Source organism: Lytechinus pictus, chromosome 5 (assembly GCF_037042905.1).
Source record: "Lytechinus pictus isolate F3 Inbred chromosome 5, Lp3.0, whole genome shotgun sequence".
In the NCBI taxonomy this organism is placed as follows: Eukaryota; Metazoa; Echinodermata; class Echinoidea; order Temnopleuroida; family Toxopneustidae; genus Lytechinus; species Lytechinus pictus.
In genome coordinates this window covers 34542177-34559369 of record NC_087249.1, presented here as the reverse complement: position 1 = coordinate 34559369, position 17193 = coordinate 34542177, and the positions used below count along the sequence as shown (strand labels likewise).

General features: G+C 36.9%; 1 protein-coding gene across 4 annotated transcripts in view; it reads right to left on the bottom strand.

Annotated features, from left to right (window-relative positions):
* Positions 1 to 17193, bottom strand: part of LOC129262041 (uncharacterized) — a 32635-nt gene that overhangs the window by 10599 nt on the left and 4843 nt on the right. The window contains exons 1-4 of one of the 4 annotated variants that reach the window (XM_064100310.1): positions 15838 to 16250; positions 8045 to 8197; positions 1522 to 2526; positions 533 to 715 (exon numbers count right to left, since the gene is read on the bottom strand). In XM_064100310.1, coding sequence (XP_063956380.1) covers positions 533 to 715; positions 1522 to 2526; positions 8045 to 8120 — 1264 coding nt within the window. In that variant the 5' untranslated portion in view covers positions 8121 to 8197; positions 15838 to 16250. Of the gene's footprint in view, positions 1 to 532; positions 716 to 1521; positions 2527 to 8044; positions 8198 to 14575; positions 14863 to 14902; positions 15310 to 15837; positions 16251 to 17193 lie in introns of those variants that run through there. The other 3 variants (XM_064100314.1, XM_064100311.1, XM_064100312.1) reach the window with 3 other exon arrangements.

Below are 17193 nucleotides of genomic sequence, written 5' to 3'. Positions count from 1 at the left end.
GTATGGTATTTTCACTATTATGCCACATTTAAGACGAAGATAAACATTATTTTGTGTTAAGGGCGGTTCTGAAAATAATGTGTGGTGAAAGATCCTCAAATGACTTCATTTAAAAATACATCTGCATATGCATACCAAGTGCATCTAACAAATCATCAACGTAACATAACCCGACCTTAAACTTTGTAAAATTAGTATTATATATTTGATTAATTTTCTAATCACATCAGTTCATAATACTGACAAATATTGGATAAAATCTTACATAGATCACACCAATCTTTCAGATTCGACAATATAAGATGTTGAGATACTAGAGCCATTCCAAGAATATGAAGAAAGAAACATCTTTACAATAAGACCTGTTTCTTTTTCATAGGTTGAAGGAATAGGTATTATCATCAGGTCAACTTATTAAAATTACTAAATGGCAAAAACCGTGACATTTTCTATCAGCATCATAATTGAATATTTTAATCCGCTTCTCAATCAACTGATTAACTCTTAAGATCGCAGAGTCACCAAATATCACCTGTTATGCAAGGTCCAAAGGAACAAAACTCCGTCATGAGTAGGTTACCAGTGCACTCGGCACCACCGTTTGCTGGTGACGGGTCTGTACACGACCGCGATCGATGTCGTACTCCTTGACCACAGGTCGCCGTGCACGAACCCCACTGAGACCACTCGCTCCATCGTCCATCCACCGGCTCTCCTTGACAAAGCAAGAATGACAGAGACATAATTTGAATAAGGAAAACAACATGACAATAGTAATAATGATACCATACTGATTATCAAAATGTCTGTACTTTCCAGAAGTTTTTATCGGAACCCTTTTTTGGCACCCAACTGGAGTGATAATGTCCGTATTTATATTTTCCTTCTTTTAGGAACTGCTTACTGACATATTACCGGAAACTTCATTGAAGTCGTAATTTTGCTACATTTTAAATTGTGGCACGAAAAGTAGAGCGTTTCACCAGTTAGACTCCTTTTAAAGATAATTTGGTATATTTGTACCCAATGGAAAGAAACAAGACATATTTCAAAGTTCAAAGTGAGACTGTAAGAAAGACAGACACTGACGTTGCCATGGTCGTATTATACACTAGAAATTGAGTCCACACTATTTAAAAAAAAAAATGATTTTACAAGAAAAAAAAAAAAATTTACAGAAAGCAATAGCAGAATCATTCTGTAAATTCATAAAACAGGAATTTTCTACAATTTAACAGAACATGTCTGTTTAAAAAGGGAAAATGATGTTTTATTTAAGGGAATTTGTAAGGTTGCATACACCGAATACCAATTTCCTGTAATTTTACATGACATAATGTAAGATTACACAATCTGGTAAGATTACAGGTGTTCTCGAGACTCTGCTGCAGGAACTTCTTTTATTTTAAGGATACATTTTCTAATAGTGCAGAGCCTGAATTTTTCATGCTTCAATCATTTCTCATAACTTCAATGAAATTCATATGTGAATAGAGTTTAATATCTACCATAGATATATACCTTCATATTCTAGAGGTATGCAGACCGATGCTTGGTCATCAACCGCGCCTGACCTTGCTATGCTCACATAATGAAAGCAGAATCCTGAGTAGATCTCACTGAAGTCACTGCAGAAAAACTGTAAGCTATCATCTGGATTAAAAATGCGTTTCTCCATTATATGTACGAGGCTAGATAGAGAGGGTGTGTAGGAGAATGTTTCCGTCTGACCAAGGACTCTTACGGTGTCGTCATCGCTGGCACAAGGTGGTTGGGTGACCCGGACGATGATCGGCTGCACTTGGCCAGCTCCAGAACAATTCGGGTAGATTCCTCCCGTTGACACGCTCACCCCGTAATTTTCATTTGGCGTCACTTCAAATACACTGCTTCTTGCGACGGTTTCCTGGTTGAAATCAGATTGAAGAATCACCGTGTAGATCCCGGCACGATCCGCCGAACGACACCCGAAGTCCACAGTGATGACGTTATTCAAAGTGAATTCACCAACAGGAAACGAGTCCGCTACCACACCGTGACCATCTGGAATGGCGTCCTGCACATTTGATGCCAGATTTTTCCCATGATACACCAACAGCATGTCCATGACATAGCGGTTATGTCTCATATTCTGGCACAGATTTGAAGTCACTACAGCTGCTACCTGGAACTCTCTTGTTGATGCAACAAGATCAGTGGGGACGCTAATCTCAACATCGGGCCAGGCTACGTTCATAATGTTACTATATGCTAAGATTTCACTAGTGTTCTTTGTAGATTGCATCCGAAATTGAAAAGTCCCTGCATTGTCAAAGAAGCTACACTCGAATGTTACATCCCCGGTGAGGGACAATGGAACAGACTTACTCTTCCTCAGTGCATCGTTACTTAGGTCAATCAGTAGGATGTTTGGAGGGTAAGACAGTCCTATTTCTGACATGGTGAAGGACACTCGAACGTTTGCAGAAAGAGCAACATGATTGGTTGGAGCCTGGAGGCTGAACTGGCCACTGACCAATTGTAAGACTGCAAGGAAAAGAATGAAGAAGAACATCAAATTTAGTGAAAATTTTATTTCATACTAACAAATAAGAATTAATTTGTGCACTTCATCATTTTGTGTACTGTATGTACTTTAGTAAAACAGAGTATGTTTTACAAAATGACGACAAACATTTTCACATGAACCATCGATTACATATCATTTAAATCCCATGGGATTCCCATAAGAACTCCTTTTTTTCACTAGCCATGTACACAAGTAGGCCTGTTTTTCTAAGCGATGTCCCCTACAGTCTTAACTTTCGAAATACGACTTCAGATCCGTGCATGAACTAGCGAATTGTGTCACGAATCTATCTAAGTTCCATGTTCTTAGTTTAATCCAGAGTCCGACATGTGATCTGACTCGCCGCAAAGAACCTAAATCCAGTTCGTGTTGTTTGGGATCACGATCTCTTTAACCGGTGGTCAATTCATTATCGATCCTTCCTGATTCCAGGTGCATTTCCACTACCAATCTCAAAAAACGACTGATATTTTTGTAGTGGAAAATATGTATGACAAAAGGCTATGGCGTTGATCAATGACATACACAAACGTCCGGACACCATCTGCAACAAGGGATTCTGCAAGACACATTTGCTATTGGATGATTACGTGGTTCAGGGATTACGGATTGTCAAACTTCACACAAGTCGATCCAAAATTATAAAGGATTTGAGAATATTTTTAGACTAAAATATGAAGAATACCTTCTCAGAAATAGTGTATACACTATTTTTTTGTTATTTGAACACAACAGTTTAACGAAAGGCATGTATTCCCAGTGTCTCAGCCAAAGTATGAACGCTTCATTTGAGTCCCGGATTTAGAAACCAATAGTATCATTAATAAAAGGATTGTCGTTCATGATCAATGTTCCTCTGATATTACAAAAGAAGAATAGAAGAAGGAAATTATTATACTTGATTATCTCCGGTGATCAGTGTTCACCCACAAACTTGCAACATGCTGTTAAATTCACCAATGAACCTAATCGACGCATTATTTCATTTTTTTTACCAAGCACATTCTCAGAAAGTCACTCCTGTTTGGTTTCATGTTCAGCCATCTGAATCGTAGGTGCATCGTAAATCGATATATGATGCGCCGACATTTCCCTACATAACATTATTCCGTATTCGTTCTTTAAAGGAAGAATTGCTGGGTGTGAATGCACCCGGGTGAATGCACCCTCCCCCCCCCCCCCCCCCCCCCCCCGCTACCCCTTTAAGTTCAAATCCACCCAAAAATGGGGGAACCCGGATGATTGAAAAGGACGAAAGGGATTTTTTGGCAATGGCTTAGGGGGATAGAATGTTGAAAGGAGAGACGGGTGAAGTTCGAGACAGGAACTCTACTTTGTACGGTGAACTCCGTGTGTGGGAGAAATTGCAGGATTAGGGAAGAAAAAATGAGATGGGAATCCATTAAACCCAAAGTTCAATATTTCCTTACAGGATCGATACAGCAAGAGAAGCGGGAAAAGGTGTGTCGATCGAGAGAATTGTGGTATAATGTTGACAGTTCAACGAGATGAGAGACTTCGGGATGCCAAGGAGCTCTTGATTGATGATGCACCTACTCACAACAATTGATTTTTTAAAATAAATTTTTGTTTAAACCCTATGAAAAAACGTGGTATTTTAGAATCGCGAACGCGAAAAATGATCTATATTCATCAGCTGTATTATATTGTGTAGTATTGTCACCGTTGGAGTTAAAGAAAAGGATGATAAAAAATGATATTGTATGATTATTAGCGATAAAACATTCAAACTCTATATATATTCAACAAATTGGCAGATGCCAAGGCAAAGGAAATTGCTATACAAGAGGATATCGTCTTCTCTTGTTCCTGTATCCATTGATGAAATGAGACAAAATTATATTTTGAGGAAAAGCGATTTCAATTAATGAAGTAGATTCCTATTGGGAATTTACGAGAGAGCAAAGCGGACACATTATTTCTAACATTAATTCTGGCATGCGATAATCAAATTGGGCTGATATTCCAGAAAAATTTATAATTTTTTTCTTCAAAGATACAATACAATGATATATTTCTTTGTTTGTGTGAATATTAATTTAAAAAAACATCTGTAAGTCAGTATATCACTATGCCTTCTCTGCCTAATATCCATTCTCATTTTCTTTTTAAAACATTTTAAACCTTATTCGGGTATTTTAAAGATTTTTGGTAGAAGAAATGATTGCAATGCTGATCCCACCCTCCTTTCCTAATAACCCAATATACCTGTCTATACTGACGATGGAGGAATGTTAGAAGAGGTATGTTCGCGTGTCATAACTCTACCGGGACAGACGCCTATCATGACTACTGTAAAAACATGAACCATGGGAGTGTCATCATTATCATCCCCCGTGTTCATAAGCATCATTCACTGGATCATCTAAACGAAATATGGTTTGGTGTAAAACTAAAAAAAAATTTATTACATGAAATTTATTAAATTTTTATTCAAATATATCAGCATAAGATTCGATCTGAAATATATTTATGTAATGTCATGAGTTGTCTGACATGTCATAATTCCATATTTCGGATCGAATCTTATACTGATTACTCTAAATAGAAGCTTTATTACCCACCAATCTTACAACTAACATCTCCAGACGCTACTATGACCGAAAACACAACCCACAACGTATTCTATTCCATAGCACTGGAAACCCACATTAAAAACAATTCGTCTGTATTCCTCATTGAGCTGATGAAAATTATAAAAATCGCGAATAATGAAGCATCTTCATATATTCATCTTTGTGGTTATATAACTTTAAAAATATTTTTTAAACCATTCTATGCGTAGGTTCATTGTTAGGCGTACTTGACTAATAAGCAAAACAAGTATAATGCCATTAGACGAAGTAAAACGCTTCATACAACCTGATTTACTATATGACCTGATCAGGTATTTTAAATAATATACAAAGTGTCAAAAGTTCTAATATTCATTGTTTAGAGATTAAACATTATTCTTTAAATTTAAACTTTTAAAACTATCAAAGAACCGAAAGTTCACGTCGTAAACCAGCCTGTATAGCATTATTTGGTTATCACTGCGTACATTCTGGGGAAAAAAGGATTGAACTTAAACTCATGCAGTAAGAAGTCTATTTTACCTCATGATAACTTGAGACTTCATTTCTATATTTATTTTCATTAAAATAAGTGTGTGATACCTCGTGTGTGATACCTCGTATCTGAACACACCTCACAGGGCTACATCTACATCACCCTTGTCAATATCGGCTGATGATGTCAGATAAACAAGGATGGGTTATATTTCTCTGACGATTTTCGCTGGTTCCCGACACAAAACATATTCAAGTGAAAATACGACACGGCACCGGGAACCATCGTACGTTGGCATCCCCCTCCAGATTTTGATTAATTGCATTGTCAAAACAAATCAGAAATTGATTTTTGTATGGTCTTGTAAGATGGCTATTGAGTGCAGAAGCAGGCTTTATACCTTCCGTTTCAAAACATGCTACATCTCATTTACCCATTTCCTAAAAAAAGTGACAAAGCTGAAGGGGGTACAGAGGGGCACGAGTTCCTTAATCGTTCGACAATTAAGAACACGAAAGTCAAAGAGATCAAACGAATTTGGTAGGAATACGTCGACATTAAACAGATGACGATAACTCGTACGAACAAGAGGCTTCAAACACATCCTTGGTACGGCTATCTACCATCCTCACAGGCCCCTGTAATGATCCTGATCAATCATATTTCATATTGATCAAAACGATAACACCCCAGGCATAATAACGACACCCACCTTGACATGTCACTACTGTAACATGGTTTGTTCATGTTGATAGATATATTTTTCATATACTACTCCTAAGATGGCAGTCCATAACATTCATTCATCGTAATGTTGACTGCATTTTTAATTACCACGAGAAAAAGACATCATAAAATAGAGTATTGTCAAGTTAGCATACAATCATGACAATGTCATCGATACAATCTGTTGAGAATATACTTTATAAATGATTTCATGTACTCGGGTTAATTAAAACCCAATCAAGTTGCCACTTTGTGCGCAAAATTACACAATATTTAATTCCGTCTAATTGCAACCTCATTCCAGTTTCCAAATGTAAATGATGGCATGTTATCAAATAAATCAATTAGCAGCTTAATACACGAACAGACTTATACCACTTGTCTATCTTGTATTGCATGCCTAAGCACGTATTTCAAAGCGATGTCAATATTTACAGATTAAGATGAGGTCACCTATTTAATATTTGAATACCTAATTATCTAAGTGATAAGGGACTATAGCATTTGAGACACATATCAGATCGCACGTGTTAACCTGTTAGCATGCATATCGATGTGATGAGCACAATCAGAAAATTGTGGTTGGTAATACCATGGACCCGATGTGGCATGTTCTTGGTCAGATTTCCTTTTCTGAAGCAATCAATAATCCGTAACTTAATTTTTATTGATATTGATACACTTAACTCTAAATTGTCAGTTCCTTAATTTATCATTGTATAATCATGTACTTTTGTCTCTCTTTTCATCCTTTTAATGCGCCTTGGGCACTCTGCAGAGTGGATTTGGCGCATTACAAATCCCATATTATTATTATTATTATTATTATGATAATAATTATTATTAGCTTGAATTTCGCGATGGTTTAGTTAATTTTAATGGAGGAATCTTATTTTCCTTTTCAAGATTTCATGATTTCGCAAGCAATTACAGTATGCCATATTCATTATCAAGAGTAAAAAACAAACAGAAGCTATGTGAAAGTACAAATATATTTTAAAAAAAACTCTAGTTGGATAATAAATTAATGCCTCTCTACAACTCTTTTCGGCATTTCTTAAGGTTAATTCCTTTATTCTTATTCTTGTGTGAAATATCATATTCGGTTGTTGTCACCTAAGATTCATTTCCTCATTGAAATCATTGTTCATTACCCAATTAGTCATTAATTTTGTCATATACACTCCAAACAGTGGCGTATAGAAACTATAGGGAATACGTCGCCCTTGTCAAATGGCGTCCCTCTGGCATTTCCATAAAATTATCAACTTTTTTTGTACGTCCGACCCCCATTTTTCTCAAATCTTACTTCACTTCATAATCTAACCAGGTCATGGTCGTTTGAGAGCATTACAGACTATCAAAAGAACAAAAAATCAGAGACAGAAAATGTCATGAAGACGTTCATATTTTATGGAATTGCCCCCTTATAATTTCTGACGTTGACGCCGGTGACTTCTTTGGTTGCTTGTCAGATTCAAAAAGATTAAATTTCATAAAACCTTTATTGAACTCTACTCACATTTTCTGGGTTTTTGTGTTAATAGCTACCTAATTTGAAGGAGAATTTTACTTTCCAGCTTTTACTTTTTTTCAATTCTTAATTTTGACCTTTTTTGCCCTTCCCAACAATAGTCCTTGTCCTCATAATAGGCCAATGACTTCGACAATCGTTACCTGTTAATACGATGAAGGCAATGACGTCGAGGGTGACCCATGGTTGCTCTTTCATCATTTTCCTGACCGTGATCATTGAAGGGATATTTCGTCATCAGCTGGATTGGCTATCGAGATCAGCGGTGATTTCAAAGATCATTTCGTTTCATCATTCTGCAATAAAACGAGACACAATAGACGTGGTGTGGTGGTTAATCGTAATAAGTGTATATTGATTATGAAAACTGATGAAATATTTAGGTATGATTATATTAATCCTCATCAGCAGCATCTCTTACAGATCTTACACCAGCCTTAGCATCACCGGTGATCTCACAAAAATGACGACTTGGATTCGGACCAAGTCGATGAGTTAGAACATAGAACCCTCAGGACCAGCAGAAAGGACGTCAAACCGCTAGTCCTCTGACTACCTATTGACAAGCATCCATACACTCTCTTTGCAGTCAGGTGAAATGAATTAACCAGAGTCAATACCAATTTCAGTTACCAGAAAAAAATTATTCTTTCATTTTATTCTGTCCTTACGAAGAATTTTCTTATTTCCTTGCACCTATAGGGACTCGGTACAAATTTTACTCATCGTGAAATTGCAGACAATGATCATCAAGCATTAGTTTTTAGATTACAACAGCCGAGACGCCAATAACTTCACGGTCTAATTTATTTATAAATCATCACCATCATTTTCACATTTTCGATCATTACGACCCCATTAAACTTTCATTACTTCGACAACCCTGTAATAAAAACTTGATAATTGAGCAATAAAGAAAGAAAATGAAATTTCAATTTGAGGGAAAAGGGCACAATCAAATATGTTGTCGCTTCGGGCCAGTGTCACGCGATTCCCAAGTAATTTGCTTTCAACCTAATCAGTACAGATCACATACCAACCCAGTAAGAAAAAGAACGACACTTGACAGTTTTGACCCGACAAGTCCCACTGACACCTTTCATATTTGAAGTTACTAGAAAAATGAAAATATTCACCTTCTCTCAAGTGTGGATTGAATTTCGATAACATCGACATATATCACGCAGCGACCACTTAAAATATAGTGACGTTGTTCCTAGTTTGTCCAAAGGGGGTGGGGACATTTGAAGAATAGTTTGGACGGTGACACAGCAGCATTTCATTTTTTTCTTGTTGTATCTCACATATTTGTTTAGCTCCTTAAAACTGTTGGAAACTAGATATTCTTCCTCTTGATTTGACTCTCCTGCATGGAGATCTGCTTCGTAAATTAAATGGGGACCCTCCTCTCATGTCTTACGACACCACTATGATGTACCTGTCAGTGTCGCTATCACCTTGACGTCACTTCTGATGTCTTGATCCCAGGACAAGAACTCCAAACATGTCAACACTTAGAAACTATATACCCCCTACAGTCCAAGACGTACACCTATCTCATTTTATGAAAGATATATCATTTAGATTTATATCAAGTCACTCCGCTTTAGATGGGCTGTTGTCGTGACACTTAGCCCTCAATTTGTTTCCCTCAAAAAAAAAAATTCTAAACAGATGATGCAAAATATTTTCAAATACTCTAAAAATAAACTTAATTACGTTGAACTTGGAAAGTCAGGTTTGAAACAAACAACAAAACAAAAAAATATTCTTGTAAACTTCTGCTCGTTTTGTCAAGAATTCTGGAAGCATTTCATCAACATTTTCGTCAGACAAGTTGTCGGGTCTGACAACTTTCCTTGATTATGATTGGCTAAGAGGCACTGTTACCATGGTAACTGTCGGATGAAACAGTACTTGTCGGATAAAACGTCTTACAAGTCCTTTCATGAAACGCTCCCCAGACCCCAAAAATAAAATGTTGGCAAATCGACTAGAATCAGGGATCCTTCAATTACCAGATGACTATAAAATTACGGCTTGTAAGAGAAGTTTTATCAGAGTATGTTTGTATTATTGATGATTTTGTTGTTGCTGTTAATATGTTTTGCCAATCAGAGTGTTAACCGGTGTCTTTTATATTAGGTCTACAACAAGTACTTGAATCACAGTTATATTGTCGAATCACCACATAATTGCGATGAATAAAATCAAGACAAGAGTGCATGATGGCTCAATAAATGCTTAACGAAAATTTATAAGATACTCATAATGTTCGTCGATCTATTAAGACACACTCCATCTCATAAGATGGAATACAATTGATATATGGGGCTAATATTATTCATGTGTCAGTCGTGGATAAACATTTGGACCAGCGTCTTGCTTACCATACAACGTGCAGACATGCTTAGACTCCCTCGGTGTTACACCACGTTACCGGTTGATGTCAAAAGATCAAGTTTGTCGTCTATATTTACAGGCATAAGGGCGGTCTCATTTTCAAAAGGGGCGAAGGGGGCTGGAGAAGTGCCCCTCTTCATATATACATGTATGACTGTTCCACATTATTCGACTCTATAGGCCGTGGAAAATACGACATGAGTTTGGTTGTAAACATAGTTAACAGTAAATCCAGAAAAAAATGTGAGTGGACGAAAAAGGGGTTCATAAACATTTGTACCACTCTCTGTGAATAAAATACTGGGATAAAGCATTAATTGGACAAAATCCCACATACAAATGGTTTTTTTTCAATTGTTAAAATTTCGATTACCAATGAATTCGAAAGTCGAAATTTGGTGGTTTTAAAAAGGATGGCCGGGTCGTCTATATGGACTCTCGTCATCCTACTCGTTATCTTAGCATCATTCCCGGTGTATGACATGTATAACATACGTTTTTTGCATTTATAGCGCTTATGCCATGAGACCATAATTTATATTTACTTTCCGAACAGGTGACATGCCCCAACCAAAATAACAAACGCTAATTACTGATGGTCCAAATGCAATGCAAATCGTAAATAAAGAATAACTCAAACATCATATTTAATCAACAGTTCACTTTTTTGTCTACATAACTTTGACAGGCATTTAATCCACCCCCATTTCAAAATCAACGCCCATCCTAGCCTGCCCCCGTCACCCCTCCCCCATATTGGAATTAAGGGTCGATCTTATTACGCCCATGTTTACTGTCATCAGTGCACCACGCCATGGGGGTCAGACAAGTCACTGCAGCACATGGCTGGGTTACCCTACGTTCAATACCTGTGCAGTTGATGAGGGTTATCACATTTTGATTATGATGATGACATGTAAGTATTCTGAACTTGTTTAGAATTCTTTGCGATTACAAAGCATAGGCCATAACCAACAACGATAGTCAATAACCGGTTCTAAATGAGAGATATGACTATATGATTGTACAACCGTGGGCTTATTTGATTAGTTAATAATTAAAAGGAAAACATCAAAACCATATGTGTTTCAGGTCGGTCTCAAAAGCTACTCAGAAAAGTTGATTGATATTTTGGAGAGCATATGCATGGATGCAGGGAAAAAAGTGAATTCAAATTAAATTCAATTGACTTTTCAGGAAAGTGCACGGACAATCATGCTTATCATTTTAATGAGAAATTCAAAACTCAATCAGCGTTATACTCATAATTGAAAAAAAATTAGTGGTTTCAGCCTTGTCTTTTGGATTTTGTCAGGTTGTAAGTAATAAAGCGCACATGCAGGCGATGAGAACAGACAATTTAAAAGAATATATCACATCAACATGAAATGATGACGATGAGGACGATGGTGGTGCTGCTGATGGTGGTGGTGATGATAAAGATGATGATAAGGATAGTGATGACAATAATAACGATATAAGTACATACGAATAAAGGTTCTTCCAAATGTAAATATCGAGAAAAAAAAATCCCCCTTACCCATTCGTTGATCAGGCGACCAACAACCACAATACGCATTTTCAGATCGTCGCCCTTGGAAAATTTATTTTTTGTGTCTTTAAAAACGTAACACAGACGAAAAGTACCCCAATTTGAATCTTCAAGACTGCATTGAACGTTACGGGAAGGTTTAGAAAGAACTGTTTCTTCAAGGTTTACCCGGTCAAGAGCATTGTCGATAAACGAGACTCAACAAGAGTTTATACAATCAGAGCAACCGACAGACAGCGTCACTCATCATCATTTTTATAATGCTCTTCGTCGGTTGGCAGAGACGAAGACTTATTTTCAATTGAGGAGACATTATGAAGGGATCATGATCTCAAAACGACTTCCAGACACGATCTTTGCACTCTTTAAATATTCAGAGATTGATCTAGGGGTCGACATGGGTACGCAATTCAGGGGTGACGAAAAAGCGAAAGAAGCATCTATAGAAAAAAAATGTTTACCATTCCTTTCTAAAGTATAAAATAATTTTACTGAAACAATTAAAAGAGCCAACTTCTACATCCATTCTATCCCATGAAACTGACAAAAGATTGGGGGGACAGTATGCAAGTGGTTTTGAAAGTAAAATATTCCTTTGAAAATATTATACTCATGGAAAAGTCACAAAGCCCTCACAAATCCAGGCATCTTCAAATAATCCTGGACCTACTCCCAGATTTGGCGTCCAGGAAGATGAGAAAAATCTCTCAAATTTCACAAAGATTTTCCTAAGAGCAGAAGAAGTTACTGAGATGATGCTACCAACATTGCGATGAGGTCATTTTCATATCACTACGGAAATTATTCTATACTTGACTTGAATAAGGGGGATAAGAGAACAGTGTCCAGGAAATATGTATTTAAATTATCGGGAGACTGGTCTACAAGGTTAGCAAACTATGACATGTTGGTGGTTTCAATAACCATAATAAAAGATGGTTTAACATATTACTAGACTAAACACTTCAATGTCTTTCTTCATGGATTTTGAAAAAAAACGTGATTTTTTGTCAACAAACCGACAACATTTCATGCAATCTACCAAACCTTATGTACGAGCGATAAATCGTGTCATAACATAAACATGCTGCTCACTAAAACAACAAGGATCTTTATCATGTTAGGATGATGATAAAAATGACGATGATGTATTCCTCCTCATTTTCATCATGTTCCTGCTCCGCTATGTCTCCAGTCAACATCAAGAACCGTTTCATGAAAGGACTTGTCGGATGTTTTATCCGACAAGTCCTGTTTTATCCCACAGTTACCATAGTAACAGTGCCTCTCAGCCAATCAAAATCAAGGAAAGATGTCAGATCTGACAACTTGTCGGACAAAAATATTGATGAAACGCCCCCCTGGTCCCCGCCAATGCTGTTCATCGTTTCTGGGTTCAATACTTTCACTGCTTTTCATGTAGAAAAAGTAACGATTGTCAACTGTATCCTTTAACAACAGTTATATTTGGTTCACATTAGCTAGCAGGTTTGGCAAACTTATTTCCCAACCATAAAGAGTACGCCCCCGAGACGGTGGGCAATCAACAATCGTGTTCCTACTCCCGCCTCGTTCCACAGCTCATTCTATCTCTGGTTCCGTCGCGCCCCATATACCGATAACTCATGACAATTCTACTTTCGTCTTGAAGTTTAAATGTTCTGTAGCTAAGGTACTCGATGCATACACAAGCTTCATGTGAAGACCTCACAAGAATGAGCATGACTGATGACAACATCAAATCTGCAGCTACCGGTGGGAATCCTCATAAAATATTTCACATTCATTCAACCTCGTGCCAATCACAACTCTGAAATAAAAAGACATTACGGCAGTGATGATGCGATTCTATCTCATGGATTAGACAACGAATGCGGATGTACCGGTGGTTGCGTGTCTGATTATATTGGTGTGGGTGTGGAGTCAATTTCCTTCATTTCAAATAATAAATTTAGGAGATTACAAGCAAATCTCATTATTTATACGAGATCGTATCCCCATATAACAGAAAACAAAGACGTTGTTTGGGGAAAACAACCAAACCACCTACGTGGTTTAAAAACAGCAAATCCACTTGTTTATATCTCAAGTTTAAAAGTTTTGTAAATTTGTGGGAAATGCCAGGTCCAGATGGGGAATGTTTTGTTTTAGACATTCCTAGTCGATGAGTGATAGTGTATTATAATATTAAGAATTATAAGAAGGACGAAAGTCTAAAATCTAAAACAAATTTGTTTCGTCACGAGACAAAGTAAATTTGTTTTTCGCCAAATGTTCCAGAACATCAAAAAAGTCAACAGAATACCGTCACATTCACGGTTTACGGTTTTCTGCATAACAGTAAACCGCACACTACATCCATGCTGAATTTCGAAAGACATGGGAAAACATTTAAAAACGGGGGGATTCTATTGATAATCGGATGGTTTCGTTGAATTTTCATTTTTATCCAAATTATCATTTGAAATGTTGAAATGAATAAGTAATATTTGATAAAATCGGGATAGTTGACATAACTTGCAATCCCCGGGATATCCTGGTATATATCATCTGGTGTATACAATTTGGTTCCATCTCTATAAGATACGTAATGAGCATTATCAAGATTTTTTACCTGAAAAGACTGGTATTAATAGAGATTGTCATCGTAATACGAAATGAGCTCTCGCACACACATCTGCCAAACAAGCTACAGGAAACAAGGAAGTAACTTACTTACCTACAGTGCATGACCATGGTGACAAAAACAACGGTTTAGACTTGTTCCTACACTTTTCACAACGAATCACATATACATTAAGGTATCCATAATCTTGCCAAAGTAGTTAGTCTTCTAACACATCATCTCACAATATTTGCCTATGCGAGGATGCGTTGTTCTTAAAAAAATCTATAATACTGAATATCCACCACAGTGCTGATTTTGTCGATTATGAATGGGACGCACATGCCTCTATGATTATGATTTTCGACATACTTCGGGTTATTCTATCAAATTAGAATATCATGAAATCAGAGACCGCACAAATTATGATTTGATCCTTACCAATTTTCGCACGGTCACCGACTTAACACACTCGCCAATAGAACCCGTCGGCGCACGCAGAGAACTCTCGTTTCGAAACCAGTCGACCACCATGAAAATAGAAGGTGTCGCCACAGCAGGAGACAGCGTTCGTACAGAAAACAATATATTGTGTCATTTTTCTTTCTAAAGACCTCAGTCTTCCATAATACACACACAGGAAATATTTCATACACACTCATGAATCAGAACAATGCTATTTTTTGCTAATTGATTGGCGCGTAAAATGTGTCGCCTTGTGAAAGCAGACGACCCAACCAGGATTGTGATACCGTGAAACCATGGTATACAAGCTACATGGAAACGATATCGTCTACTGGAACTTGTGGTTGCAGCGGCATTACTTTGATGAGTACCTGAAGTAAAGTAATTAAAACGAAGTGATTCGATCTAATTTTCAAAACATATAGCATCCACACCTGACAAACATAATTAAGTTTCATACTAATTACTTAGATTTATACATCTGTAGGTTTTAATCTCGGGGAAAAGGGAATAAATCAATAGTACGTTAAGTTTAAACTTTAATAATAAAAAATAAAATAAAATAAAAGTTTAAACTTTTATGTTTATACACATGACTATCGAAATAAAGTGGTAAAGAATGAAAACTATGATTACCGAAAAATAAAATGTCATTTAATGTCAGAGGGTATCGGGAAGAATTATTTCAAATGCTATTGAGATCCATACTCTCAGTTATTGTCGTAAGTCCGTACAACAGACATTACTTAAACTGATGCTTCGGGGGAAAGCCTGAAGTAGCTTCATGTTTCCCCAATTTTCAAGCAGAGGTTGAAAGAGATCGTTTACTTTCGTAATTGCAGTGGGTTTATTTCTTGAATAAGTCATTCCAATAACACTTGAAAGTTTATGTGGCCGTCTTTCTTCCTTACCTAAATGCAGGCAATTATCCACTAGAGTTATGCTTCCACTTTTATTAAACCTGAAGCACATACACTCGACAGGCTCTGAACTTTTCAAATCGTCACGGCAGCGAAGCTCAAACAGATACAATGTCTTCTGTGGGGGGAGAAACCGTAACAATTATTCTCCCAGACAAAAGGGAATGGTGTCTCCTTTGAACCAAGTTATTTTCCACCTACTGGGTCCGAACCAATACTTTCAAGCCGATAGATTATTCGGGGGTAAAGAAATCAGTTTTATTGCGATTATCCCTTCTTACTCCGTCTCCTTTCGCTATAGAAACTTGGGGTAGGTATACCAGGATCACAATGGGAGATCACAAACATCATTCTAGAGCGAAGACTTTGGGGTTCGAAGGTGTGAAGTTTTCTCACAAATATGCTCATGACAAAAGAAGAGCAGATTAAGAACGTGGATCAAAGGTGCAGTGCGTGCAAAGTATGAGACCACGGGTTTCCTATGTTTAGCTGAAAATGCATCCATAGTTAGATTTGGTATCTGAATATGTTTAGGTACATAATATGGTAATAAAAGCATAAATACTGCATTGATTAATTGTTGGATATTAATACACATTATCTTTCAATTTGTTAATGATCTCATTTATCCCGTATATGTAATGATATATATATGATATGTAACAATAATCTTTACTTATCTTAAGTAAATAATTTGATGTGCATATTCATCTTGTAAGAAGAAGATGCAGGTATATCCCTAGCTGTCTTCTTAATAGGCCTATGTGATTACATGATTGAATGGTAAAAAAACACACTGTACATTGATTTGATTGACTTATTGAAACGCGCAAACTACCATGGAATATGATAACAGTGAATTGATACTACCACAGCGTCAATACATTGCAATCTGCCATGGCGTCTTTTTTTTCAACAAGAGTGCATTGTGCTCAGATAAGTTGATAGGAGTCGTTATCAGTTGACAAATCATTTCAAATCAAAAGAAAATCGAATGGGAAGTGACTAATATTGAATAGTTATTGTTGGAATGGTGAAATACACAACTGCCACAAAAAGGGAATTGATATCATATCACTGCGATACAACATGAATGCAATCACGTCGAGAAGCGTAGGGACAGGACACTTGTCCATGAAACATAAATACATGCATCATGGGCGTAATCTAAACCGAAACCCACACCTGGTCAAGTCTGGCTAACACAACACTTTTCTTTTCTCTCACATTCCTTAATCCCATCGATTCTAGACCTTTGTCATCTGGCCCACCCATTTTCCAAAAATATCGAGACCATCAAGATTTATTCAAGACAAAACAGAGGAAAAGGGCTGATGCGTTTCGTCA